Source organism: Hemitrygon akajei, chromosome 3, assembly GCF_048418815.1.
Source record: "Hemitrygon akajei chromosome 3, sHemAka1.3, whole genome shotgun sequence".
Taxonomy (NCBI): Eukaryota; Metazoa; Chordata; class Chondrichthyes; order Myliobatiformes; family Dasyatidae; genus Hemitrygon; species Hemitrygon akajei.
In genome coordinates this window covers 210,529,892-210,557,761 of record NC_133126.1, presented here as the reverse complement: position 1 = coordinate 210,557,761, position 27,870 = coordinate 210,529,892, and the positions used below count along the sequence as shown (strand labels likewise).

Here is a 27,870-nt window from a genome sequence, read left to right as displayed (position 1 = left end):
TGTCAGATAGACAGTGTTCATTCACAGACACAGAGTGTCAGATAGGCAGTGTTCATTCACAAACACAGAGTGTCAGATAGGCAGTGTTCATTCACAGATACAGAGTGTCAGATAGGCAGTGTTCATTCACAGACACAGAGTGTCAGATAGGCAGTGTTCATTCATAAACACAGAGTGTCAGATAGACAGTGTTCATTCACAGACACAGAGTGTCAGATAGGCAGTGTTCATTCACAGACACTGAGTGTCAGATAGGCAGTGTTCATTCACAGACACAGAGTGTCAGATAGGCAGTGTTCATTCACAGACACAGAGTGTCAGATAGGCAGTGTTCATTCATAGACACAGAGTGTCAGATAGGCAGTGTTCATTCATAGACACAGAGTGTCAGATAGGCAGTGTTCATTCACAGATACAGAGTGTCAGATAGGCAGTGTTCATTCACAGACACAGAGTGTCAGATAGGCAGTGTTCATTCACAAACACAGAGTGTCAGATAGGCAGTGTTCATTCACAGATACAGAGTGTCAGATAGGCAGTGTTCATTCACAGACACAGAGTGTCAGATAGGCAGTGTTCATTCATAAACACAGAGTGTCAGATAGACAGTGTTCATTCACAGACACAGAGTGTCAGATAGGCAGTGTTTGATTCACAGACACTGAGTGTCAGATAGACAGTGTTCATTCATAGACACAGAGTGTCAGATAGGCAGTGTTCATTCACAGACACAGAGTGTCAGATAGGCAGTGTTCATTCATAGACACAGAGTGTCAGATAGGCAGTGTTCATTCACAGACACAGAGTGTCAGATAGGCAGTGTTCATTCACAAACACAGAGTTCAGATAGGCAGTGTTCATTCACAAACACAGAGTGCAGATAGACAGTGTTCATTCACAGACACAGAGTGTCAGATAGGCAGTGTTCATTCATAGACAAAGAGTGTCAGATAGGCAGTGTTCATTCATAGACACAGTGTCAGATAGGCAGTGTTCATTCACTGACACAGAGTGTCAGATAGGCAGTGTTCATTCACAGACACAGAGTGTCAGATAGGCAGTGTTCATTCATAGACACAGAGTGTCAGATAGGCAGTGTTCATTCATAGACACTGAGTGTCAGATAGGCAGTGTTCATTCACAGATACAGAGTGTCAGATAGGCAGTGTTCATTCACAGACACAGAGTGTCAGATAGGCAGTGTTCATTCATAAACACAGAGTGTCAGATAGACAGTGTTCATTCACAGACACAGAGTGTCAGATAGGCAGTGTTCATTCACAGACACTGAGTGTCAGATAGACAGTGTTCATTCATAGACACAGAGTGTCAGATAGGCAGTGTTCATTCACAGACACAGAGTGTCAGATAGGCAGTGTTCATTCATAGACACAGAGTGTCAGATAGGCAGTGTTCATTCACAGACACAGAGTGTCAGATAGGCAGTGTTCATTCACAAACACAGAGTTCAGATAGGCAGTGTTCATTCACAAACACAGAGTGCAGATAGACAGTGTTCATTCACAGACACAGAGTGTCAGATAGGCAGTGTTCATTCATAGACACAGAGTGTCAGATAGGCAGTGTTCATTCATAGACACTGAGTGTCAGATAGGCAGTGTTCATTCACTGACACAGAGTGTCAGATAGGCAGTGTTCATTCACAGACACAGAGTGTCAGATAGGCAGTGTTCATTCATAGACACAGAGTGTCAGATAGGCAGTGTTCATTCATAGACACTGAGTGTCAGATAGGCAGTGTTCATTCACAGATACAGAGTGTCAGATAGGCAGTGTTCATTCACAGACACAGAGTGTCAGATAGGCAGTGTTCATTCACGGATACAGAGTGTCAGATAGGCAGTGTTCATTCACAGACACAGAGTGTCAGATAGGCAGTGTTCATTCACAAACACAGAGTGTCAGATAGGCAGTGTTCATTCACAAACACAGAGTGTCAGATAGGCAGTGTTCATTCACAGACACAGAGTTTCAGATAGGCAGTGTTCATTCATAGATACAGAGTGTCAGATAGGCAGTGTTCATTCACAGACACAGAGTGTCAGATAGGCAGTGTTCATTCACAGACACAGAGTGTCAGATAGGCAGTGTTCATTCACATACACAGAGTGCAGATAGACAGTGTTCATTCACTGACACAGAGTGTCAGATAGGCAGTGTTCATTCATAGACACAGAGTGTCAGATAGGCAGTGTTCATTCATAGACACTGAGTGTCAGATAGGCAGTGTTCATTCACAAACACTGAGTGTCAGATAGGCAATGTTCATTCACTGACACAGAGTGTCAGATAGGCAGTGTTCATTCACAGATACAGAGTGTCAGATAGGCAGTGTTCATTCATAGACACAGAGTGTCAGATAGGCAGTGTTCATTCACAGATACAGAGTGTCAGATAGGCAGTGTTCATTCACAGACACAGAGTGTCAGATAGGCAGTGTTCATTCATAAACACAGAGTGTCAGATAGACAGTGTTCATTCACAGACACAGAGTGTCAGATAGGCAGTGTTTGATTCACAGACACTGAGTGTCAGATAGACAGTGTTCATTCATAGACACAGAGTGTCAGATAGGCAGTGTTCATTCACAGACACAGAGTGTCAGATAGGCAGTGTTCATTCATAGACACAGAGTGTCAGATAGGCAGTGTTCATTCACAGACACAGAGTGTCAGATAGGCAGTGTTCATTCACAAACACAGAGTTCAGATAGGCAGTGTTCATTCACAAACACAGAGTGCAGATAGACAGTGTTCATTCACAGACACAGAGTGTCAGATAGGCAGTGTTCATTCATAGACAAAGAGTGTCAGATAGGCAGTGTTCATTCATAGACACAGTGTCAGATAGGCAGTGTTCATTCACTGACACAGAGTGTCAGATAGGCAGTGTTCATTCACAGACACAGAGTGTCAGATAGGCAGTGTTCATTCATAGACACAGAGTGTCAGATAGGCAGTGTTCATTCATAGACACTGAGTGTCAGATAGGCAGTGTTCATTCACAGATACAGAGTGTCAGATAGGCAGTGTTCATTCACAGACACAGAGTGTCAGATAGGCAGTGTTCATTCATAAACACAGAGTGTCAGATAGACAGTGTTCATTCACAGACACAGAGTGTCAGATAGGCAGTGTTCATTCACAGACACTGAGTGTCAGATAGACAGTGTTCATTCATAGACACAGAGTGTCAGATAGGCAGTGTTCATTCACAGACACAGAGTGTCAGATAGGCAGTGTTCATTCATAGACACAGAGTGTCAGATAGGCAGTGTTCATTCACAGACACAGAGTGTCAGATAGGCAGTGTTCATTCACAAACACAGAGTTCAGATAGGCAGTGTTCATTCACAAACACAGAGTGCAGATAGACAGTGTTCATTCACAGACACAGAGTGTCAGATAGGCAGTGTTCATTCATAGACACAGAGTGTCAGATAGGCAGTGTTCATTCATAGACACTGAGTGTCAGATAGGCAGTGTTCATTCACTGACACAGAGTGTCAGATAGGCAGTGTTCATTCACAGACACAGAGTGTCAGATAGGCAGTGTTCATTCATAGACACAGAGTGTCAGATAGGCAGTGTTCATTCATAGACACTGAGTGTCAGATAGGCAGTGTTCATTCACAGATACAGAGTGTCAGATAGGCAGTGTTCATTCACAGACACAGAGTGTCAGATAGGCAGTGTTCATTCACGGATACAGAGTGTCAGATAGGCAGTGTTCATTCACAGACACAGAGTGTCAGATAGGCAGTGTTCATTCACAAACACAGAGTGTCAGATAGGCAGTGTTCATTCACAAACACAGAGTGTCAGATAGGCAGTGTTCATTCACAGACACAGAGTTTCAGATAGGCAGTGTTCATTCATAGATACAGAGTGTCAGATAGGCAGTGTTCATTCACAGACACAGAGTGTCAGATAGGCAGTGTTCATTCACAGACACAGAGTGTCAGATAGGCAGTGTTCATTCACATACACAGAGTGCAGATAGACAGTGTTCATTCACTGACACAGAGTGTCAGATAGGCAGTGTTCATTCATAGACACAGAGTGTCAGATAGGCAGTGTTCATTCACAGACACAGAGTATCAGATAGGCAGTGTTCATTCACAGACACAGAGTGTCAGATAGGCAGTGTTCATTCACAGACACAGAGTGTCAGATAGGCAGTGTTCATTCATAGACACAGAGTGTCAGATAGGCAGTGTTCATTCACGGATACAGAGTGTCAGATAGGCAGTGTTCATTCATAGACGCAGAGTGTCAGATAGGCAGTGTTCATTCACAGACACAGAGTGTCAGATAGGCAGTGTTCATTCACGGATACAGAGTGTCAGATAGGCAGTGTTCATTCACAGACACAGAGTGTCAGATAGGCAGTGTTCATTCACGGATACAGAGTGTCAGATAGGCAGTGTTCATTCATAGACACAGAGTGTCAGATAGGCAGTGTTCATTCACAGATACAGAGTGTCAGATAGGCAGTGTTCATTCATAGACACAGAGTGTCAGATAGACAGTGTTCATTCATAGACACAGAGTGTCAGATAGGCAGTGTTCATTCATAGACACAGAGTGTCAGATAGGCAGTGTTCATTCACAGACTCAGAGTGTCAGATAGGCAGTGTTCATTCACAGACACAGAGTGTCAGATAGGCAGTGTTCATTCACAGACACAGAGTGTCAGATAGGCAGTGTTCATTCACGGATACAGAGTGTCAGATAGGCAGTGTTCATTCATAGACGCAGAGTGTCAGATAGGCAGTGTTCATTCACAGACACAGAGTGTCAGATAGGCAGTGTTCATTCACGGATACAGAGTGTCAGATAGGCAGTGTTCATTCATAGACACAGAGTGTCAGATAGGCAGTGTTCATTCACGGATACAGAGTGTCAGATAGGCAGTGTTCATTCATAGACACAGAGTGTCAGATAGACAGTGTTCATTCATAGACACAGAGTGTCAGATAGGCAGTGTTCATTCACATACACAGAGTGTCAGATAGGCAGTGTTCATTCACAGATACAGAGTGTCAGATAGGCAGTGTTCATTCACAGATACAGAGTGTCAGATAGGCAGTGTTCATTCACAGACACAGAGTGTCAGATAGGCAGTGTTCATTCACAGACACAGAGTGTCAGATAGGCAGTGTTCATTCACAGGAAGATTGACCTTTTAATTTAATTTATGACTGGAAGGATGTAGAAGCTTTAGAGAGAGTTCGGAAGAGATTTACCAGGATGATGTCTGGATTAGAGAGCATGTCTTTTGAGGATAGGTTGAGTGAGCTGGGGACTTTTTCTTTTGAGCGCGGGGAGAATGGAAGGTGACTTGATAGAGGCATACGAGATGATAAGATGCATTGAGTTGAGTGGACAACCATGCTCCCGAAGCTTGTTTTGTTTATGTTGTTCTGCCGAGCATTGTGCGTGTGCTATGTTCGTGCCAGGTTGTGTAGCGACACGAGTGGGTGGGCTGCCCCCAGCACATCCTTACGATGTGTTGGTCGTTAACACAAATGATACAATTCACTGTATGCTTCAGTCATTGTTTGTGATAAATACCTGATTGTGAAGTCGGCCCATCAGCCCAACTACACCACCCCCAGTAGCCCACATTGGAAGATGCTTCGACCTGTGTGGTGCTAGGTTGCCCTCTCCACTGGTGACTCCACAAAGATGCCTACCTGGGAGTTCATAGGCCATCGGACATAAGGCATTGGAGCACAGTTAGGCCGAGTCTTCTCTGCCGTTCAGTCTTGGTTGATTTATTATCCCTCTCGACACCATTCTCCTGCCGTCTCCCCATAAGCATTGGTGCCCTGACTAATCAAGAACCTATCAGTCTCCTGACTTGACCTTCATAGCCGTCTGGGACAATGAATTCCACAGATTCACCACCCTCTGCCTGAGAAATCCCCCCTTGTCAGCCTTCATTGGAAGGGCAGAACCTGAGAAAAAAGGAAAGATCATCGACTGGTGTTACAATGGTATTAAATCCCAACTGTCCAAATGGCTTGTGCTGAGAAGACAGGGTGTGTTGGTCTCCCTGTTGGGTGTGGATTTGATGAATATGATTGGTCAGGTGCTGGAAATTTGTATCAGATGATCTATAATCTCTCTCCTTGTATTGGTCACCTATCATGCCCACTTCCACTGTCGCTCACCTTCCCACAAACCCTCCCCTGATTGGAAGGCTCGTGCCTGTCATTCAGACAACTTCTGTCCATTGTCCCAACAGATAAATAGAGGGTCACAGAGGTTTATTGTGAAAATTGAGTTATTATCATTGACATAGGTTGCGAACTGTGTTGCAAGACATAAAAAAGGCTGTAAGTCTCAAAAATAAATAAAGTGCTAAAAAGGAACTGTGAGGGACTAAATAATAAGCACAGTAGATTCTGCAGATGCTGGAAAACCAGAGTAACGCACACAAACTGCTGGAGGATCTCAGCAGGTCAGGCGGCATCTATTGAGAGGAATAAACAGTCAACAGTTCAAGCCGATATACTTTATCCAGACCTGATGAAGAGTCTCCATCTGAAGCATCGACTGGTTATTCCTCTCCATAGATGCTGCCTCATCTGCTGAGTTCCTCCAGCATATTGTGTGCGTTACAATGAGATAGTCTTCTCAGACTCACGGACCACTGGAAAATCTGACGGCAGAGGTGTTGTTCTGCAAATATTGAGTGTGGGTCTTCAGGCTCGTGACCCTCCTTCCTGATGGGCATGACCTGGATGATGAGGGTCCTTCCTGTGAATGCTGCCTTCTTGAGGCAGCACCTCTTGAAGATGGCCTCGATGGTGTGTGCGTGATGAAACTAGCTGAATCTACGAACCTCAGTGGCCATGAAGGTAGGCAAGCTGGGCTGGTTTGGGGAGGAGATCCATACACTCTCACTTCTCCCTGTCTGGCTGCTGTGAGTAAAGATTTTCCTTGTGTTCCGTGACCGAATAACTCTCTCATCCCAATCCAGGTACAGAAGCGATCACACAGTAACTCTCCGCACCGCGTTGCTAATCAGAGCCAGTTGGGCAATAGGGCAGTCTCGCTCGATGACCTCTCACGAGCACAGGACTCTGCCCGGTCCCCTCCCAAATGCAGTCAGCTGGTCTGCTTGCCCGTGGACGGACAGGGCCACCACCCACCCTCCCACTCGGCAGAAGACAGGCGGAAGCCTAGGGCATCTGAGGCACTGCTGAAAAAGCGGTTGAAGCTGCGGAGATGGGCATCAGCAAATCCGAGGGCACCGCCAGACTTCGTGTTTCAGTTCAGAGCCACCGGAGTGGTGAAAACGAAAGTAAACGGCTCGGCCGGAGCCCCCACAGTGCAGTCTGATGAATACAAATCCACAAATGATAGTGAGGTGGTTGGGACAAAGCAAGCTGGCCCCAAAAAGGCAGGGCTCCATGTTTATGATTTCACCATGGGACCAGGAGGGGTGGTGAGAAACCTCCCGAGGATCCCTATGATCCGTGTGGAACTGAACCCCGAAACGGAGGCTCAACAGAAGGGAAGGACTGCGGAGATGGACTTTGTAAACCCCCTCTCCCAAGACTTTAGATGTCACTCCCTCAGCCCGCCCTACCAGGAGGATTTTGACGATTTCCTCTCGCAGTCCTGTCCCAGCTCCTTTAACAATGCGTCCCTCTTCAAGGCTGCCTTGGGCAGATACTCCAGTAGTGACAGGCTGGCCGTTCCCTCAGCCTTGCCCTCCCAGAACTTGAGCACCCTCTCTCCCTGCAACAGTCCCCGCCAAACACTCTCAGCTGACAACACACCACGGGGTTCACCCCTCTTCTTCCAGCAATCGCTAGACGATGTTGTCTTCGACACGTGCCAGAACACTTCCTCCAACTTTTCCTCTCCCTACCACACACCCAGGAACTCCCCTCCGTACCTGCTGGACCTTAGCCCATCTCCTCCCAGTAACCCCATAGACATACTGAACACCAGGAAGTACAGGCCGGTCCACAGGTTAGAAGTTGATGGTACAGATGGGCAATTACCCTTGACGCTAGTACCTTCCATCTCCGGCCATCACTCACCAAAGCTCGGGCAGCCCCACTGCCTTCCAGACAGCGGTAACTTGAGTAAACCTGTCATACTGCGCCCTCGGGCTGTGCATCCTCTGTCAGGGGAACAGACTCTAGTTCCTTTCCAGTAGTAATAGTCACAACTAACTTGATTGGTTTAGAAAGTTTCCAAAGACACTCACTCTCTCTCTCTCTCTCTTTCTCTCTCTCTCTCTATCTCTCTCTCTCTCACTCTATCTCACTCTCTCTCTTTGTCTCACTCTCTCTCACACTTCCTCTCTCTCTCCATCTCTCTCTCTCCCCCTCTCTCCCTCTCTCTCTCTCTCCCCCCTCTCTCTCGCACTCTCTCTCACTCTCTCTCTCCCTCTCTCACTGTCTCTCTCACTCTCTCTCTCTCTCGCTCTCTCTTTCTCTCACTCTCTGTCTGTCTCTCTCTCTCCCTCTCGCTCTCTCTCTCTCTCACTCACACTCTCTCCCTCTCTCTCTCTTGCTCTCTCTCTCACTCTCTCCCTTTCTCTCTCCCTCTCTCCCTCTCTCTCTCGCTCGCTCTCTCACTCTCTGTCTCTCACTCTCTCCCTCTCACTCTCTCTCTCTTTCTCTCTCTTCCCCTCTTTTTCTCTATGCCTGTCTGTCTCCCTCCTCTTCACGCTGCACCCTCCCTCTCACCCTCTTCTTCTCCATTCCTTCTCCCACACTCCCTTCCTTCTACCCCTCCCTCTCTTCCTTCCTCTCCTCCCGCTCCCCCTTACCTGTCACTCCTTATCTACATGTCTGTCTGTCCTATTCCTCTGCTCCCCTCCTCCTTCTGCATTCTCTCACCATCTCTCACACACACTCTAACAAAAAACTGAACAATACAGCACGGAACAGGCCTTTCTGCCCAAAATATTGTACCAACCTGTCTGCCCTCCCACATAGCCCTCCATTTACCTGTCATCCATGTGCCTATCTTTTAAACGTCCCTAATGTATCTGCCTCTACCTCCACCTCTGTATTAGCCATTTCTGCCCTGAGAAACGCCTCTGGCAGTCCACACCGTTTCATCGTGTTGTCCACTTGTCTCAGGGCAGCCCCGGTGCCCTCTCCATGGTCACTGAGCAGAGTACCATGGCACAGAAAGAGGGTGACCAGCTCACCTCAACTCACCATCAGTTCTCAGCATTACATCCCAGCTTTTATATTCTAGTCCCCCCAAAAAGAATACAGTATTAACTTTTCATTGACCATAAGTCCATAAGACATGGGAGCAGAATTAGGCCATTCAGCCCATCAAGACTGCTCCACCATTCCATCATGGCTGATTCCTGCCTTCTTGTAACGTTTGACACCCTCACTAATCAAGAATCTATCAACCTCTGCTCTAAATATACAAATACATAGACCATAAAAACATAAGGTATAGGAGCAGAATTAGGCCATTTGGCCCATCAAGTCTACTCTGCCATTTCATCATGGCTGATCCAAGTTTCCTCTCTGCCTCATGTCCTGCCTTCTCCCAGTATCCTTTCCTGCGCTGACTCTGCCTTAAATATACATAAAAGACTTGTCCTCCATAGCTGCCTCTGGCAAAGAATTCCACAGATTCACCACTCTAAAAGGATGTGTGTTCTAGCCTTAGATTCCCCCACCACAGGAAACAACTTCTCCACATCCACTCTCTCAAGGCCTTTCACCATGAGGTCACCCCCTCATTCTTCTGAATACAGGTCCAAGGCCATGAAACGACGAGCCATTCAATCCTGGAATCATTTTTGTGAACCTCCTCTGGACCCTCTCCAGTGCCAACACACCCTTTCCCTAAGAGGGTCAAAACTGCTCACAATACTCCAAGGGAGATCTGGCCAATGCTTTTTAAAACCTCACCATTACACCCTTGCTTTTATATTCCAGTCCTCTCGAAATGAGTGCCAACATCGCATTTGCCCTCCCCTCCACCAAGTGAACCTTCAGGGAATCCTGCATGAGGACTCCCAAGTCCCTTTGCACCTCTGATTTCTGATTGTCTCCCCACTTAGAAAATAGTCTTTGCCTTTATGCATGACCAAACATTTTCCTACACTGTATTCCATCTACTCTCAGTCTCTCTGAGTCCTTCTGCAGATTCCCTATTTTCTCAACACTACCTGCCCCTCCACCTATCTTCATATCATCTGCAAACTTGGCCACAAAGCCACCAATCCATAGGAGTTTGTAAACCTCTATCAAATCACCTCGATTTGCCGCAGTTCCATTTGATTCTCTCCCCATGCCCATCGATCCCCCCCAGAGTTCACCCCGCATCCGTGCAGACAGTCACATGTGGGAGGGAACCAGTGCACCTAGGGACAACCCACACGGTCACAGGGGGAGAACATGGAAACTCCTTCTAGACAGCGGCGGAAGGCGGCATTGAACAAGGTCTCCAAATGTGAGATAGATGTGCCACACTTTTTGCCCTGTGCAATTATTCTCTTGTTGTGACTTCCTTACTGTTAGACCCCCAAACCCCCGCCATTCCATTCTGTGACACCGAGCAATCGCTGCAGAGAAGAACTCCTTCACACCCACCAGTCCCTTGCGCCAGATAAACCTGCCCAACCACCCCCCCCCGCCCCCATTATAGGTTGATGTCCTTATGCACTGTAATGTGTAACTCCGAGCCAAACCCCCCTGCCTGGACCTGGCTTTACAAGACCTTGAGGAATGCACACCACCCCTTCGTCATCCAGCCTCTCAAAAGAAACAAAGGACTTAAAATGGTCAAAGAGAAACCGCTCCTCCACAGGAAAGAAAAGTAGGAGCTCCGTGCAGTGTTGGGGACCTTCATTTGGCGATGGGTCACAAAGTACTGGTGGAATTTATGGCAGCAAGCACCAAAAGTTGGGCAGTAGGGAGGGGAAGTGGGGGAAAAGATCCACCCCATTTCTTCCTATCGTACTGTGGATGTATTCAGGAGAGATATGGCCTCTGGAGATCAGTAGATAGCTGCTCAATCCGGTCTCAGCCCCCTCAACTATTCTTGCACAACATGGCATTGAGACATTGTCCCATAAGAAGGTGGGTGGAGAGGAAGGACTACAAACTGGCAGATAGTAGGTGGGAGGAGGAACAGGCAAGGTAGACACAGGAGATTCTGTAGACGGTAGAAATCCAGAGCAACACACACAAAATGCTGGAGGAACTCAGCAGGTCATGCAGCATCTGTGGAGGGGAATGAACAGTTTTGGGCCGAAACCCTTCATTATTACTGGAAAGGAAGGAGTAGGAAGCCAGAATAAGAAGGTGGGGTGTGAGGAAGGAGGACAAACTGATAAATGATAGGTGAGACCAGGTGAGGGGGAAGTTGTGTATGTGGGAGATGGGGATGAATTAAGAAGCTGGGAGATGATAGGTGGAAAAAGTAAAGGGCTGAGGAAGAAAGAATCTGATAGGAGAGGAGTGGACCATGGGAAAAGAGGGGGGTGATGAGCAGCAGAGGTAAGAGAGGGGGTCTGGAGTAGGGAATGAAGGATGAGGGAAGTGGGAAGGAGGAACAATTACCAGAAGTTAGAGAAATCGATGTTAATGCCTTCTGCATGGAGGCTTCCCAGATGGAATATGAGATGTCGCTTCACCAACCTGGGAATGGGCTCATTGTGACAGTGGAGACAGCCATGGGCAGGCACATTGGAAATCTCCTCAAGCCCTCTTTAATTCCTCTATCACTCATGTTAAATGCCTCCCCCGAGCCTCTCTACTGATCTTCAGCCTGCCGTGTGTGGCCATATTTCTTTAGACATCGGTGGATGTTATTCAGATATTGGGGAATTCAGCATTGGAGATGGGCTCTTGGTGACAACAGGTTGGTACTGCCTCCATTTTAACAATGTGCTGTCCACATGAAGCCGAGTGATTTTAACGTTCCATTTGGACGTGGAACTAGTCTTGAGGCTTTGCTTGTTGTGGGCCAACCTGCATCAGTTGGAACACCACAGTATTTATAACATGCATAAAGACTGAGGAAAACATCCTGGTGCAATGGACAGGGCTCCCCAACAAGTCCTGTCAAGAGGCATTTAGGCAAGTTGTCCAAAAATAATACGTCAAAGAGGTGGGTTTAAATTCACTTCAATGAAGTGCATTAATGTAGAGGGAGAGAAGCTGTGTCCCACACCGACGGAGTGTACAGATATCTGGGAGGGTGTAGTATGATGTTCTCCCAAGAGTTATTCCCTCAATGGAGAATGCGTGTGCGTGACTTTGTTGGTCACGAGGAGGCTGATGCATGGGTAGTCACCACACAATCCTTGGCAGATCAGGGTCAGGGTCCAGAGGCACGGAATGCAAGACGACTGGGGATCGTTCACTGCTGCAGTCTTCTCTGCTGTTGGGATGCGTCGTTATTTTCTGTCAGCTCCACTTTGAGGTCTTGGATCAATCGCTCTTTGCCCGGAACCGCCATCAGGGACCCTACCAGGAGCTAAGCTTCAGGCGGCATGGCTTTTGGGATCTCAGGAACTCACAGGCCAATCCTGTGACAATGCTCAGAGCATACAATGTTGAAGAAGGATACAGAGATTGGGAGGATTGGACACACATTTGGCCTGAAGATTAAGAGCTTGAGAAAAAGATGCTGACATTTTATTCCTGATTGGCATTGTCCTGTGGCCTTTATAGATGAATGCTCTTCCTTGGATTGGGTCCTGGATAGAGAATGAGGGGACACTCCGTTAAACTGATCTCACCCTAGGGTTTTGAAACCAGGGACAAGCTGTGTGTTTTATTCTCCCTGGCCTCCATGATAGAGACCGACAAGGGCAGTCGGAGCAGAATGGTACAAGCTTTGTTCCAACTCACCCACCACCCTGACCTGGAAAGGTATCACCATTCCTGGGCCATCATTCAGTCTGCACCCTGCAACTTCTCCCCAACGGTTCCCCAGAAGAACTGCCGTGGTTCGAGGAGACGGCTCACATCCACTTGCTCCATTTATTTACTTGTTTTATTTAGAGACAGAAGGCGGAACAGACCCTGCCAGCCCAACGAGCCGCATCACCCTGCAAGACACCTATTTAACTCCAGCTTAATCACAGGACAAGTTACAATGGCCAGCTAACTGGCTTAACCAGCATGCCGTTTGGACTGTGGGAGGAATCCGGAGGAAACCCAAGGAGAATGTACAAACTCCTTACAGACGGAGCTGGAATTACACCTCGAACTCCGGAATGCTCCGGGCTGTAATAGCGCCGTGCTAACTGCTACCCTGCCGTGGTGCCCCAGGGGAGGGGGAGTAAATACAGCAGATCAAGGAGTACTTGATGTGTTGCATAGCAGTTGGCACAGTGCTATTACACTGCCTGAAGCCCAGGTTCAATTCCTTGTCTGCAGGGACGTTGCTCATTCTCCCCATGGCGGTTCCCTCCCAAATTCCAAAGGTTAGTGGCTTCATTGATCACGAGTGTAATTGGGTGGTGCAGGTTCATTGCGCTGAAAGGGCCTGTTACTGTGCTGTATCTCTAAGTAAATGCTGGCCTTTCTAGCAACACTCACACTCTACGGTGAATTTTTTAAAGAATGTTTTCAAGTTTATGTTGAAGTTTCATTGTCGTTCTGTATACAGCCAAGTGAAACAGTGTTCCTCCAGGGCCAAGGTACAAAATCACAGTACCGACACTCACACACAGCACACGTAGCACAACAGCACACAGTTACAAAAAAAAATATTAGCCCAATTCGCTGAAAGTCATGGCCTGAAGATTGGTGGTGCGTGGGATGTTGTCATGGAGCCACGTTTCTGAAAGAACAAGCACGTGGCAGTTCCTCATCATGCAGCTGCAGACGAACACAATCCAGCTTGTCTTCCATGAAGCGAACCCTGGAGAGCAGCATCGATTGCAGGCACTAGATTTGAGGTCCCAGGAAAGAATGGGTCAGAGTGGGTGGTAGTTCTGGCCTGGAGGTCTCAGGGATTTGGGCTATCAGCATGTCGACTCCCTCTCCTTTAAAACTTATCTCTTAGATCGTGCCTGTGGCCTCCTGACCACTTGCTTGCTCGTGCACCAGAATTCCTCATATTCTGTGCTGTTATAAATGATGTGGCTTCAGTTTTGAGGCAGCTTTTGTCCTGCCTTCGTACCAACTGATGACGTCCAGATCTAAAGTGCGGGCAGAAACTGTTAGATCTAAACAAGCTGTCAACCAACATACTCCTTGCTGCCATTTTCCATATTAATCTCAGATTCTGTTGTTGCGTCTGATCGAAACACTAACCGCTTGTTTGGTGTGGGCAGCGATGTAAGACTGAGCAGCTGAGCTTTTCTGAGGTTCTCCCCTGGTGGTGGTTTCTTCTGCGGCATAAGAGGAACTTTGCGCCCGACAGCAAAGTTGTGAGATGTGAGGTGGCTTTTCTGAGCTTGTTGAGGACAGGGCTGGTCCGAGAGAGTCCTTCCAAAAATTAGTGGCGCACTCTGGATAGCGATGGTCCTGAATTGTTGGATCTTCTGCCTGAACCTGAAGGTACATCAGAAGCCAACTCACACGTTTGGAAGTCAGTAACCAGAATTTAGAGGGAGTCACTGTAGCATTTTGACCAATGTAGAGCTTACTGAAGATCTCACCTTGCATTGTATGATGAACTATAACCTTTGTCTCTCCTGCTCTTTCAGGCTCCTCTTTAGGTGTCAAGGGCTCTGGTCTGATAAGCTGCTTTCTTGCTCCCTGATTGGTTCTACATGATGTGGGAACGCTTACCCAAAGCTGTTGAGAAGTAGTGATGGAACATGCCAAACTGAAGTGCAAGGAATGGAAGTTCCTTGTTTCCTAGGTAGAGTGGATGTGGAAAGGACATTTCCAAAACTGGGAAGTCTGGGACCAGGAAGCATATGCTCAGATTGGAAGCACGTCCCTTTAGAAAAGAGAAGAGAGGAATATGGTGAGGTTTAAGAGCCATTTAGACAGGCCAGGGAATGGAAGGATAAGGACTGGTAGATATGGTTACAAAGAAAGCTTCTGTTACACTGGCCTGCATAGATCAATGTATTGAGTACAGGATTTGGCATGTTATGTTAAAGGTGTTGGTGAGGTCTAATTTTGACTTGTGTGTAGTTCTGATCATCTACCTTTTGCAATGATGTCAGTGAGATTGAGAGAATGCAGAGAAAATTTACCAGGATGTTGCTGGGACTTGAAGACCTGAGTTATAGGGAAAGGTTGAATAGGCTAGGACTTTATTCCCTGGAACGTAGGAGAATGAGGGGGAGACTTGATAGAGGTATACAAACTGATGAGGGGTATAGATAGGGTAAATGTAAACAGGCTTTTTCCACCGAGGTTGGGCGGGACTAGCATTAGAAGTCATGGTTAAGGGTGAAAGGTGAAATGATTAAGGGGAGCATGAGGGAGAACTTCTTCACTCAGAGGGTGTGGAACCAGCTACCAGCGGAAGAGGTAGATTCAGATTTGATTTCAACGTTTAAGAGAAATTTAGACAGGTACATGGATGGGAGGGGTATAGAGGGCTCTGGTCCGGGTGCAGGTCAATGGCACTAGGTAGATAATAGTACAGCATGGACTAGATGGACTGAAAGGCCTGTTTCTGTGCTGTAGCACTTTGTTAATCTACGACCACATTCAGGCAGCTAGAACTAGTTTAGATTGGCACCAGGGCTGACACAGGCCTCTTCCAGTTCTGTGTTTATTCCTGATAAACCATTCAAGCTGAGAGATGGGAAAGGTCGAGTCTAGGCTCTTGAGAGAAAATCAGATGTTTGAAATCTTTCCGTTTGGAATTCATACATGTCCTGACTCCATGGGAACTGCTTCTTAAGTCCTAACAGCTTTGGATGAGTTAGTACCAGGTATTAATCACTTCTGCAGCCTCTGTTACCAGTCAGCCTCGAGTACATAATTGTGTCCATTTTCTGGCAGCCATCTGCAACACACTATTCACTCCAAAGCAGAATTTCTTGAATCCCTTCCCCATGTACCACGTCCGACCCAGGAACATCTCTCCTGCTGTCACACTGTGTCCAGAACTTCAAACCTGCCCCAGATGACCGATTGGATTGGATTGGAAAATCACCCTCCCACTCAGACAGGACAGGAGCTTGCCACTCCATTCTCACATCCATGCCCAGGTGAGATTGGCAGCTTCAACTTCAGGAGACCTGTCACACTGCTCCACAGTATGAGAAGGGAATTCTCGTTAACCCAGGAGGGTAGATCCCGGAGAGGTGACCTTTCCTTGAAAATTCACCCTGAAGAAGTTGGATTGAATCCTCCATCAATGTCCGAGATCATTGGTCTCACCTCCGAGCCCTCACGGCTCCTCCTGTTTTTTGCTTTTCTTCCCAAGGATAATTTATTTGATGATCATGGTATCAGAATATAATATTACTCAATTAGACACCCTGTGTCAAATTATAACATGCTCACTGCTATCCAGAATTGACTCGACCCCCTATGGTGCCCATAGGTCTCAGAGTAAGGCCATAAGACATTGGAGCAGAATTAGGTCACTTGGCCTACCATTCAATCATGGATGGCCCCTCTCAACCCCACTCCCCTGCCTCTCTCTGTAACTTTTGATGCCCTGACTAATCGAGAGCCTAACAACCTCCACCTTAAATATACCAAATGACTTGGCCTCCAGAACCATCTGTGACAATGAATTCCACAGATTCGCTAACCTTGGGTTGAAGAAATCCCTCCCCAGCTCTGTTCTAAGTGGATGCCCCTAATTCGGAGTCTGTACCCTTAGGTCTTAGACTCAGTCACTATAGGAAACAACCTCCGCGCATCCAATCTACGCAGGCCTTTCAGTATTCGATAGGTTTCAATGAGACCTCCCCCCTCCATTCTTCTAAACTCCAGTGTACAGCTCAGAGCCATCAAACGCTCCTCATAGTTAACCCTTCCATTCCTGGGGTCATTCCCCTGGACCTCCTCTGGACCGTTTCTAATGCCAGCATTTCATATGAGGCCCAAAACTGCTACAATACTCCAAGTGTGGTCTGACCAGTGCCTTGTAAAGCTCAGCATTACATCATTGCTTTTGCATTCCAGTCCTCCGAAATGAGTGCTTACATCACATTTGCCTTCCTCACTCAATCTGCAAGCTAACCTTTCGGGAATGCTGCATGAGGACTCCAAGCCCTTTAAATGTTGGATTTATAAATTTTCTCCCAGTTTAAACAGTAGTCTGAAGAGGGATTTCCCTGCTGTACCCATGGACACTACATGCTCCTTCTCCGGGCACAGACACAGCCCCGCGAGAGGGGCAGGCAGTCAGATTTGTGTCCTGCTTTGGCTTGAGTTGTGTGTTGGGGGACGGCTTGCCAGAGAGGGTGGGAGGACGTACCACGTGGAGGCAACTAACACTGTTCCTTTTGTGTCCACTCCCCACCTTCGCTCACCTCCCGCCTCGCTGGCCATTTAGGTGGAGGAACGTTCCAAGGGGAACCGCCAGGGCTCGCCCGCCATGTCGCACAAGATGGGGAACCGGATGTCCGACCCCAGCATGCCTCCCCGATCCGAGTCCTTCAGCAGCGGTGGCGTTCAGTCGGCGCGGATCCCTCCTGTGCACGAAGCCGTTGAGTCTCAGGTGAGGTTGGCGCTCCCGGGGTTACGGTGTGATGCATCTGCGATGGCTGCTGCTTCGCCACTTGCATGGGGCTTTACAGCAGAGCTGGAAGGCCATTCAGTCCGACCACTTCCTGCCGGCCCGGTCACAGTACCATCCCTCTGGCGTTTATTCAGCCTCCCCTTACACCCTTCCCTGCGGATCAGTTTACAAATTTGCAAGATCAGCTTTATTTGTCAGGCCTACGTCAGAACGAACAGAGAGATGTGTCAATTACATCAACAACCAACACGGTGCTGGAGGCAAGACAACCCATTCCTCCACAGATCAGTAACCCGAGCTCGTGTGACTTTGGGCTGAGGAGGAAGCTGCAGCAGCTGGGGGAACGTGTGCAGAGCTTACAGACAGCGGCAGGAATTGAACCCCGATGCGTTAGTACAGTTTGGTGAGTTGTAGGAACGCTGTGTTGGCAGCCGGTGGGGCACCACTGGCAGCGGCTCCCACCACTTTCTCAGATTGTTGATGCAAATGACGGCTTTTGCTGCACGTTCCATGTTTCGATGCGCAGGTTAATCTTCGAGATGCTCTCCAGCATACGGCACATCTGTAGAAATTAGCAAGAGACCTAACAAATTCCTCAAATTCCTAATGAACTGGAGCCACGTATGGGCCTTCTGCATGACTGTTGGACCCAGGGCAGTTGCTCAGAGACGTTGACGGCCGGGAACTGGGACGATGACCACACCACCTCTCTTCTCTCTGTAGGTCCAGGTCGCTCACCTGATCCCCGTGAAGCCCCACGGCACGACCATGACCGGCTCCCAGTCTCTCCACGAGCAGCCCACCAAGGGGATGTCCAGCGCCTTCCACTCGCAAGAGGGACTCAAGTCACACCGCGCCGAAATGCCGCGGCAGAACTCGGATCCCACCTCGGAAACGCCGCCCCTGCCTCCCCGGCTCGGCTCCAGGGAGGAGAAGTACCTGGGTGGCTGGCTGAAGCAGGACGATGACACGCCCCCCAAGGTGAGCGGTGGGGGGCTCCAAACACCGTTGGGTGGCTTTCTGGGTCTTTTCATGAGACCTTCATCACCTCTCACCCCCGCCTCCAACCCTCCCCACACCCCCGTTCACTCGTTCATCCCACCACCTCTCCATTCCTCCCCGACCCATCCTTCCTCTCGCCTCATTTCGGCGTATGACATGACTCTGTGGTGTATCTGAAGTCCGAGGTTTACAGGGTAAACAGGAAGGGAGCCAGTACAGTCCCCCACGGGGCCCCAGTGCTGTCTACAGCCATGTTTGACACACAGCTCTGAAGCTGCACACACTGTGGTCTGCCAGTCAGGGAGGCCGTTATCCAGAATACAATGGAGGTGGCAGCCTGCATCGAGAGGAGCTTTTCCCCCAGCAATGAGGGCAGTATGGTATTGAAGGCTCTTGTGAAATCAAAAATAGGACCCTCACAGTGCAGCCCTGCCTATCCATGTGGGAGTAGGCTCTGTCCAGCAGGTAGATGACAGCATCATTGACTCCAGTGTGCTCCTGTAGGCAAACTGCAGGGGATCGAGGCTGATCTGACCGGGGGTCGGAGGTGAGCCAGGACCAGCCTCTCTAGGGTCTTCATGATGCGTGAGCTCAGGGCCACTGGATTGTAGTCATTCAAGACTTTCAGTTGGCCCTTCCTGGGTACTGGGGCCACACGTGATGTCTTCCATACAGTCGGACCCTTTCCAGGCTGAGACTCAGATTGAGAATGCGCCGGAGAACTCCACACGGCTGCTCAGCACTCTCCTTCAGGACCTCGGGGCTCACACCGTCCGGTCACAATGCTTTGCCAGGCCTGAGTTTCCCCAGAGCCCTTCACCTGCTCAGTAGTAACAGCTGGGTGCATTCTGGAGTTCGGAGTTTAATTCGGGCCTTGTTCTGTAAGCAGTCTGTAAATTCTCCCTGTGGAATGTGTGGGGTTCCCCTGGATATCTGGTTTCCACCCACAGTCCAAAGATGCAGCAGTTAATAGGTTAATTCATCACTGTAAATTGTCCCGGAATGAAGTTAGGCTTATTTGGGGTGGTGGTTTTGCTGCAGCGGGCTGGCATGTATCAATAAATAAATAAAATTAGTTTTCTTATTGTATAGCATTAATTGTGTATTGCACTGTACACAGTCACCAAACAACAAATCCGTCAGTCATGTTAGACGATCCCTATTTTGATCTATACCCCTTACCTTGTCAAATACCTTTTGAAAGCACAAGTATATCACGTCTACTGGCTCCTCTGCATCTACTGTAACTGATACCTCCTAAAACGCGCAACTTCTACAGATTAATGTAGCAGTTCTAATATATCCCAACTGTTTTAAAGCAGGTGAGATTTCCACCTTTCTCTGTGTGAGGAAATGTTTTCTGAGCCCCCATGACTGGTTGGCTCTGAACTTGAAAAGAGACTGGCTTTATTTGTTACAGGTGCAGTACATGGAAACATACAGTGAAATGTGCCATTTTTGTCAATGCCTAGTACAGTCCAAGGATGTGCTGGGAGCAGCATAGCATGCCCCCAATTTAGTAACCCTAACCCGCACATCTTTGGAGTTCAGAGCACCCAGAGGAAACCCACGTGATCACAGGAAAAACTTGTTAAAGGCAGTGGCAGGAATTCAACCCTGATCAGACATCGCAGGCACTGTAAAATGCTGTGCTACTATATCACCCCCAATTAAATAATGAAATTGAAGCAAGAAAGTAATGCTGGGGCTTTATAAAGCGTTGCTCATACGACACGGAGCATTGTGAGCAGTTTCTGGCCCTTATCTAACAAAAATGTGCTGGCATTGGTGAGGTCCGTAGGAGGTTCACGAGGGTGATTCCCGGATGAATGTGTTAAGGTACGAAGGGTGTTTGATGGCTTGGTGCCTGTCCTCACTGGAGCTTAGAAGAGGGGAACTCATTAAAACCTATCCCATATTGAGAGGCCTTGAAAGAATGGACATGCATAGTCAGAGGCTTTTTCCCCAGGACTGAAATGGTTGCCACAAGAGGACACAGGTTTAAGGTGCTGGGGAGTAGGTACAGAGGAGATGTCAGGGGTAAGTTTATTACTCAGAGAGTGGTGAATGTGTGGAATGGGCTGCCGGCAACGGTGGTGGAGGTGGATACGATAGGGTCTTTTAAGAGGCTTTTAGATAGGTACATGGAGCTTAGTAAAATAGAGGGCTATGGGTAAGCCTAGTAATTTCTGAGGTAGGGACATGTTCGGCACAGCTTTGTGGGCTGAAGGGCCTGTATTGTGCTGTAGGTTTTCTATGTTTTCTATGGAGAGGATGTTTCCTCTAGTGGGGGAGTCTCGGACCAGAAGCACAGCTTCAGAATAAAGGGACGTCCATTTAAAACAGAGATGAGGTGGAATTTCTGTAGCCAGAGGTTTTTGAATCTGGAATTCATGGCCACAGACGGCTGTGCAGGCCAAGTCATTAGGTAGATTTAAAGCAAAGGTTGATAGATTCTTAATTAGTCAGGGTGTCGGAGGTTACGGGGAGCAGTAAGGAGAATGGGATTGACAGATAATAAATCAGCCATGATAGAATGGCAGAATAGACTTCATGAGTTAAATGGCCTAATTCTGCTCCTATGTCTTATGATTTATTAGTCTTGTCTGGGGAACTCTACTTGCAGTGTCTTGATCATTTCTAATGTCTAACCAGAGCCCGTGTTCCCTGCTACGTGCAGAATCACTTGTTCATTTCTGCCCCAGTCTGAGGAACAGTTATTTGTACCCTCCCCTTGCCTGGCCATACACCACCCTCCTAGTTCTCTGAGAGGCTGGCTCTGCCACACTTACCATGATGTTTGTGCGCAGGTCCCTCAGAGGACAACGTCCATCTCACCAGCGCCTGGTCGCAAGAATTCTCCAGGAAATGGTGGCGGATTGGCCAATCGGCCTGGCACTCAGCCAATAAGAGCAAGGTAACAGCGACGAGGAACAAAGCACCGATCGGAAGTGTTGTTAGGGAGGGCCCTGGTTACTGATTTCTGTGGTCCCCACTCTCCAGAATGTGAAAAGGGAACTGGATATCCTATATCTGGGTGCGTGAGTTCTCACTGACGCTATACGCAGCTTCTCCCTGCAGTATTTGTCCCTCGATCGTTTCTGAAGCATTCCTGGCCCCTCCTCACTCCAGTGGGATTGTGCTGTGCACGGAGTTAGCTGTGTGTCCCCCCGTGCAGTGGTTAGCTCAGAATCCCTGAGTGAAGTGTCGAAACCCAGCCCCGTTCTGAGCCAGTGCTGAGCTCTCTCGCTGATAATATTGGTCAGTAAGCAGACCCGACCACCTGCCCATCATGAAGAAAGAGGGCTCTCGGTCACCCCACGTCACATCTCCTTGGGAGGGGTGTAATCCATCGATTCTTCCTCACCGATCGGGCCAGTGATCCGATAATCTAATAATCCCTCTCCAGTGTTTTCTGTCACACCAGCTGTCCTGATATACTGACCAGTGATTAGCACTGTCCAGTGTCCTGTGGCCCACTCACTGGCCAATCGTTGTGTCCAGTGACTAGCAACCACGTCCAGTATCCCGTGATGCACTCATTGGCCAGTGGCTGTGTCCAGTTACTAGTAACCATGTCCATTGTCCTGTGACCCACTCACAGCGCCCCAATCACTGACCAGTATCCAACCACAATCTGGAGTCCAGTGTCCAGTCCACAGCCCGAGCTTTGGTCAAGCTGCCTATTCAGTGTGTTCCCTGCCTGAAGCCTCAGCCGTGAATGGGATGTGTGTGTCATAGAGAATGTACGTGTGTGTGTGTGTGTGTGTGTGTGTGTGTGTGTGTGTGTGTGTGTGTGTGTGTGTGTGTGTGTGTGTGTGTGTGTGTGTGTGTGTGTGTGTGTGTGGGCGCGCGTGCGTGTGTGTGAGTGTGTGTGTATGTGTTTGGGGGGGGGAAGAGACTGCATGTGTGCTTGTGTGTTTGTGTATCTGTGTGAGCTGCGTATGTGTCTGCCCTCTGTGAGTCTGCGTATGTGTCTGCCCTCTGTGACACTGCGCCTCTCCTGTCCCCACAGTAACCCTGACCTGCGGAAGACAGAGATCGCCCTGGACGCCCCTCTGCACCGGACCAGCAGTGGCAGCTCCTCGAGCTCCAGCACTCCCAGCTCCCAGAGCGGCTCCCAGCCTGGCTCCAACGAACGCAACCAGGTCCCAGGTGAGAGACACCCGCCCCCTCTCCCCAGCACCGGCGCAGGGCGTGGAACGTGTGCCGGCCTGTAGAGGAGGGGATACTGAGGCTGGTGTTTGATGTTGTGCAAACAGGAGTCAGCCCGTCGAGTCTACACCATCATTCCATCTTGGTTGATAGTTAGTTCCTCTCCGTGCACTGGGCGAAAACCTTGCCTTTTCTGTAGCATTTGTCTGTTTTTTACAAAAGCAAGTTGCAAGCACGATACTCACTCCTGCATGGTTGGAAAGCATGCGAGGAGCTGGCCGGATTCGAACCTGGGACAACTCACCTTGAAGTCTGATGTAGATGCCTCAGCAACTCCAGTCCATGGCCTTTCAATGAGAATCCCACGCCCCCCCACCCCATTCTCTAAACTCCAGTCCATGGCCTTTCAATGAGAATCCCACGCCCCCTCTCCCCATTCTATAAACTCCAGTCCATGGCCTTTCAATGAGAATCCCACGCCCCCCTCCCCATTCTCTAAACTCCAGTCCATGGCCATTCAATGAGAATCCCACACCCCCCCTCCCCATTCTCTAAACTCCAGTCCATGGCCTTTCAATGAGAATCCCACGCCCCCTCTCCCCATTCTCTAAACTCCAGTCCATGGCCTTTCAATGAGAATCGCACGCCCCCCTCCCCATTCTCTAAACTCCAGTCCATGGCCTTTCAATGAGAATCCCACGCCCCCTCTCCCCATTCTCTAAACTCCAGTCCATGGCCTTTCAATGAGAATCCCACGCCCCCTCTCCCCATTCTCTAAACTCCAGTCCATGGCCTTTCAATGAGAATCCCACTCCCTCTCCCCATTCTCTAAACTCCAGTCCATGGCCTTTCAATGAGAATCCCACGCCCCCTCTCCCCATTCTCTAAACTCCAGTCCATGGCCTTTCAATGAGAATCCCACGCCCCCTCTCCCCATTCTCTAAACTCCAGTCCATGGCCTTTCAATGAGAATCCCACGCCCCCTCTCCCCATTCTCTAAACTCCAGTCCATGGCCTTTCAATGAGAATCCCAAGCCCCCTCTCCCCATTCTCTAAACTCCAGTCCATGGCCTTTCAATGAGAATCCCACGCCCCCTCTCCCCATTCTCTAAACTCCAGTCCATGGCATTTCAATGAGAATCCCACGCCCCCTCTCCCCATTCTCTAAACTCCAGTCCATGGCCTTTCAATGAGAATCCCACGCCCCCTCTCCCCATTCTCTAAACTCCAGTCCATGGCCATTCAATGAGAATCCCACGCCCCTCTCCCCATTCTCTAAACTCCAGTCCATGGCCTTTCAATGAGAATCCCACGCCCCCTCTCCCCATTCTCTAAACTCCAGTCCATGGCCTTTCAATGAGAATCCCACGCCCTCTCCCCATTCTCTAAACTCCAGTCCATGGCCTTTCAATGAGAATCCCACGCCCTCTCCCCATTCTCTAAACTCCAGTCCATGGCCTTTCAATGAGAATCCCACGCCTCCTCTCCCCATTCTCTAAACTCCAGTCCATGGCCTTTCAATGAGAATCCCACGCCCCTCTCCCCTTTCTCTAAACTCCAGTCCATGGCCTTTCAATGAGAATCCCACGCCCCCTCTCCCCATTCCCTAAACTCCAGTCCATGGCCTTTCAATGAGAATCCCACGCCCCCTCTCCCCATTCTCTAAACTCCAGTCCATGGCCATTCAATGAGAATCCCACTCCCCCTCCCCATTCTCTAAACTCCAGTCCATGGCCTTTCAATGAGAATACCACGCCCCCTCTCCCCATTCCCTAAACTCCAGTCCATGGCCTTTCAATGAGAATCCCATGCCCCCTCTCCCCATTCTCTAAACTCCAGTCCATGGCCTTTCAATGAGAATCCCACGCCCCCTCTCCCCATTCTCTAAACTCAAGTCCATGGCCATTCAATGAGAATCCCACTCCCCCTCCCCATTCTCTAAACTCCAGTCCATGGCCTTTCAATGAGAATCCCACGCCCCCTCTCCCCATTCCCTAAACTCCAGTCCATGGCCTTTCAATGAGAATCCCACGCCCCCTCTCCCCATTCTCTAAACTCCAGTCCCTGGCCTTTCAATGAGAATCCCACGCCCCTCTCCCCATTCTCTAAACTCCAGTCCATGGCCTTTCAATGAGAATCCCACGCCCCCTCTCCCCATTCTCTAAACTCCAGTGAGTACGGGCCTGGACACATCAAACTATCCTCACATGTTAACCCTTTCATTCCAATAATCATTCTTGTGAATCTCCTCTGGACCCTCTCCAATTCCAGCACATCTTCCCTTACACAAGGGGCCCAAGACTGCTTACAATACTCCAATGCCTTCTAAAACCTCAGCATTACATTCCTTGTTTTTTATAATCTAGTCCTCTTGAAATGAATGCCAACATTGTATTTGCCTTCCTCACCACTGACTCGGCCTGGAAATTAATCTTTAAGGAATTCTGCATGAGGACTCCCTAGTGCCTTTGCACCTCGGTTTTTTGAATTTTCTTCCCATTTAGAAAACCTCCCTTGCCACGCATCATCCAGCCCACACTGGGTGTCCCTGATGGTTATACTCCCTCCCGGGCACGGTCAGTCGACTGGCCGCACAGCCGTCCACTGTTCTCTTCCCCATGTTTAAATCTCTCCTTTCAAGTGCCTGTCCTCTGCTCCTTCGGCCTACCATCTCTGATGCCAACCCTTCGGCCTGCACACCATCCATAACCCTCCATTCCCTGCATACGCTGCTTTCTAATACTCTCACAAACACAAGAGATTCCACAGGTGCTGGAGATCCAGAGAAACATTCAAAATGCTGGAGGAACTCAGCAGTCAGGCAGCATCTGTGGAAATGATAAACTATCGATGTTTCAGGCCGAGATCCTTCATCAGGACTGAAGAGGAAGGGTGAGGACGCCAGAATAAGAAGTTGGGGCCTGATGCCTCTCCTCCTCCCCTTTCTCACTTGTCCTGTCAGATTCCTTCTTCAGTCCTGTACCTTCTCCACCTCTCACCTCCCATCCTTATGTTTCATTACCCCCTTCCCTACCCACCTGGCTCACCTGTCATCTTCTACCTTGTCCTCCTCCCCCTCCCTCCACCTTTTTATTCTGGCGTCGTTGGGAGCTTTCAATAGACAGAAGGAGCTTATCCCCACTTCCCCTGTTTATAACAGACCTAAGCTAACCTGATTACGCCTCCCAAAATCTTACAGACCTTGATCAGGTCTTTCCACAGCTTCCACTCTGGAGAAAACAGTCAAATCTTCCCTTACAGCTCATGCTCTCTAATCCAGGCAGCATCCTGCGGAATCTCCTCTACACCCAGCTCCGCATTCTGGGGAATCTCCTCTACACCCAGCTCCGCATCCTGGGGAATCTCCTCTACACCCCCTCCAGAGCTCCACATCCTTCCTCTGTGGGCTGACCCGATTTGCTTGCAGTACTGACCCAGCTACAGTGCCATTTCCTGATGAGAGGTCTTGGCCTCGGTCTCGCCCAGAGACATCAACTTCATCAGTGCTGCCCAACCTGCTAAGTTCCTCCAGCTCTTTGCGTATATTACTCTGGATTTCCCACATCTGCAGCATCTCTTGTGTTTGTGACTCCTGTAGTCAATTCCGCTGCAAAAGAGGTTCGATCTGCTACCTGTGTCCCTATTCCCACCTCCTTCTTCACCCAACTGCCCCCTGGAATAGTTCCAGTTGAGGGATCCTCTTGCTTAAACTGTGCTCCCTCCTCTCCATCTACCCTGTTGTCGGCCTCCCTTACCTCTGCAGCGCTCCATCTCTTCAAGAGCCCCTCATGCTTCTCTAACTCGGACCTTCCGTCCACCCTTCAATCACTCCCTTCGCTCCGCCTCTCCACATTCCCTTATCTTCCCTCTCTGCCTTCCCCCTCCCCAGCACACTCCTCGGTTTCTGCTGCACTGCTCTTAGTGGCTGCTCCTTTACCCGTCTGGTACCCCAGTTGAGAGATACCCTCCCTAAAACTTTCCACCTTCAACCATGCCTCCAGACGGGTGTCCGAGCAGTAGGTCACATGGTCGTGAAGTGACTCTCCCGTCCCCGCCCGGACATAAACTCGACACGGTGTCCTGTGCCTGTGGGAATCTCCAACATCCATGATCCCTGCTTGCCTTCGGGACGCTTGGCCAAGCCAGGGGTGCTGTATGAATGCAGGATCTCATTGCCGGGCGGGTTTAGCTGGCCATTAAAACTGCTGCGCTCTTCATTGTCTTCACAGGGACCGGCAAGGCTGAAGGATCCCCCCTCCCATCCCTCGAGGGCTCACGGAGGCCAGAGGAGGGCCGGGAGCTAACGAGGCCTGGGAGACCAGCGGTAAGTCCCACCCAGACTACAGGTGCACAGTGTGATGGGCAAAGGGGAGTTACTGGCAGGCTGGGGCAACAGGGGGAGTTGGAGAGCAAGTGAATTGAGGCAATAGGCGAATTGGGACAACAGGCAAATTGGGGCAATAGGCAGACTGGGGCAGCAGGTGGTCTGGGACAGCAGGCAAACTAGAGCTGCTGCTGGAGGAGGCCAACAGTCAATAAGCAGCCTGAAGCAACGGGCAAACTAGGCAGCGGTAGACTGGGATGACAAGTGGGGGAGGTGACAGAGGAACTGTGACAATAGACAGACTTTGCAACAGATGGAGGGTGTTACAGGCAAACTCCCCTCCCCCCTCCCACCTTACCCCTCCCTCCCCTCACCCTCTTCCCTCCCGAGCCCCTACCTACCTCGCTGATGGAACCATGGAGGCAGTTACACAGTGTGAACAGCAGGGGGAGGCAGTGGGCGATGCAGCCATTCTGTTTGTTCGTATTGCTTTGAAAACTATCTGTGTGCTTTCACTTTTTAATTTTTTTAAATAACACCGGGTTTGTCTTCCACAACTAACATCTCTAATTTTTTCTCTTCAACCTCTCTCTCTACCTCTCTTTCATCTCGACCACGGACTAACCTCCTGTCCCTCCCAGAGCTATAAGAAAGCCATAGATGAGGTTAGTACCAGCCTTCACAGGCAACCGGCTGGAACGTGTGTCGGCCGCAGTCTCAGCTTTCTGTTGGTTCTTT

At 49.2% G+C, this 27,870-nt stretch overlaps 2 protein-coding genes across 7 annotated transcripts in view; both read left to right on the top strand.

Annotated features, from left to right (window-relative positions):
* Positions 1-27,870, top strand: part of LOC140725815 (TRAF2 and NCK-interacting protein kinase-like) — a 194,972-nt gene that overhangs the window by 70,721 nt on the left and 96,381 nt on the right. For 3 of the 6 annotated variants that reach the window (XM_073041797.1, XM_073041796.1, XM_073041795.1), the window contains 6 exons: positions 17,466-17,630; positions 18,375-18,632; positions 21,464-21,570; positions 22,669-22,808; positions 27,038-27,132; positions 27,774-27,797. In XM_073041797.1, the coding sequence (XP_072897898.1) occupies positions 17,466-17,630; positions 18,375-18,632; positions 21,464-21,570; positions 22,669-22,808; positions 27,038-27,132; positions 27,774-27,797 (789 nt within the window). Of the gene's footprint in view, positions 1-7,011; positions 7,336-17,465; positions 17,631-18,374; positions 18,633-21,463; positions 21,571-22,668; positions 22,809-27,037; positions 27,133-27,773; positions 27,798-27,870 lie in introns of all 6 variants that reach the window. The other 3 variants (XM_073041799.1, XM_073041798.1, XM_073041794.1) reach the window with 2 other exon arrangements.
* Positions 7,462-17,497, top strand: LOC140722939 (uncharacterized). Its single transcript, XM_073037568.1, has 3 exons — positions 7,462-8,012; positions 8,174-10,620; positions 16,542-17,497. The coding sequence occupies exons 1-2, from the start codon at positions 7,462-7,464 to the stop codon at positions 9,255-9,257; spliced, it is 1,635 nt and encodes a 544-aa protein (XP_072893669.1). The 3' UTR covers positions 9,258-10,620; positions 16,542-17,497.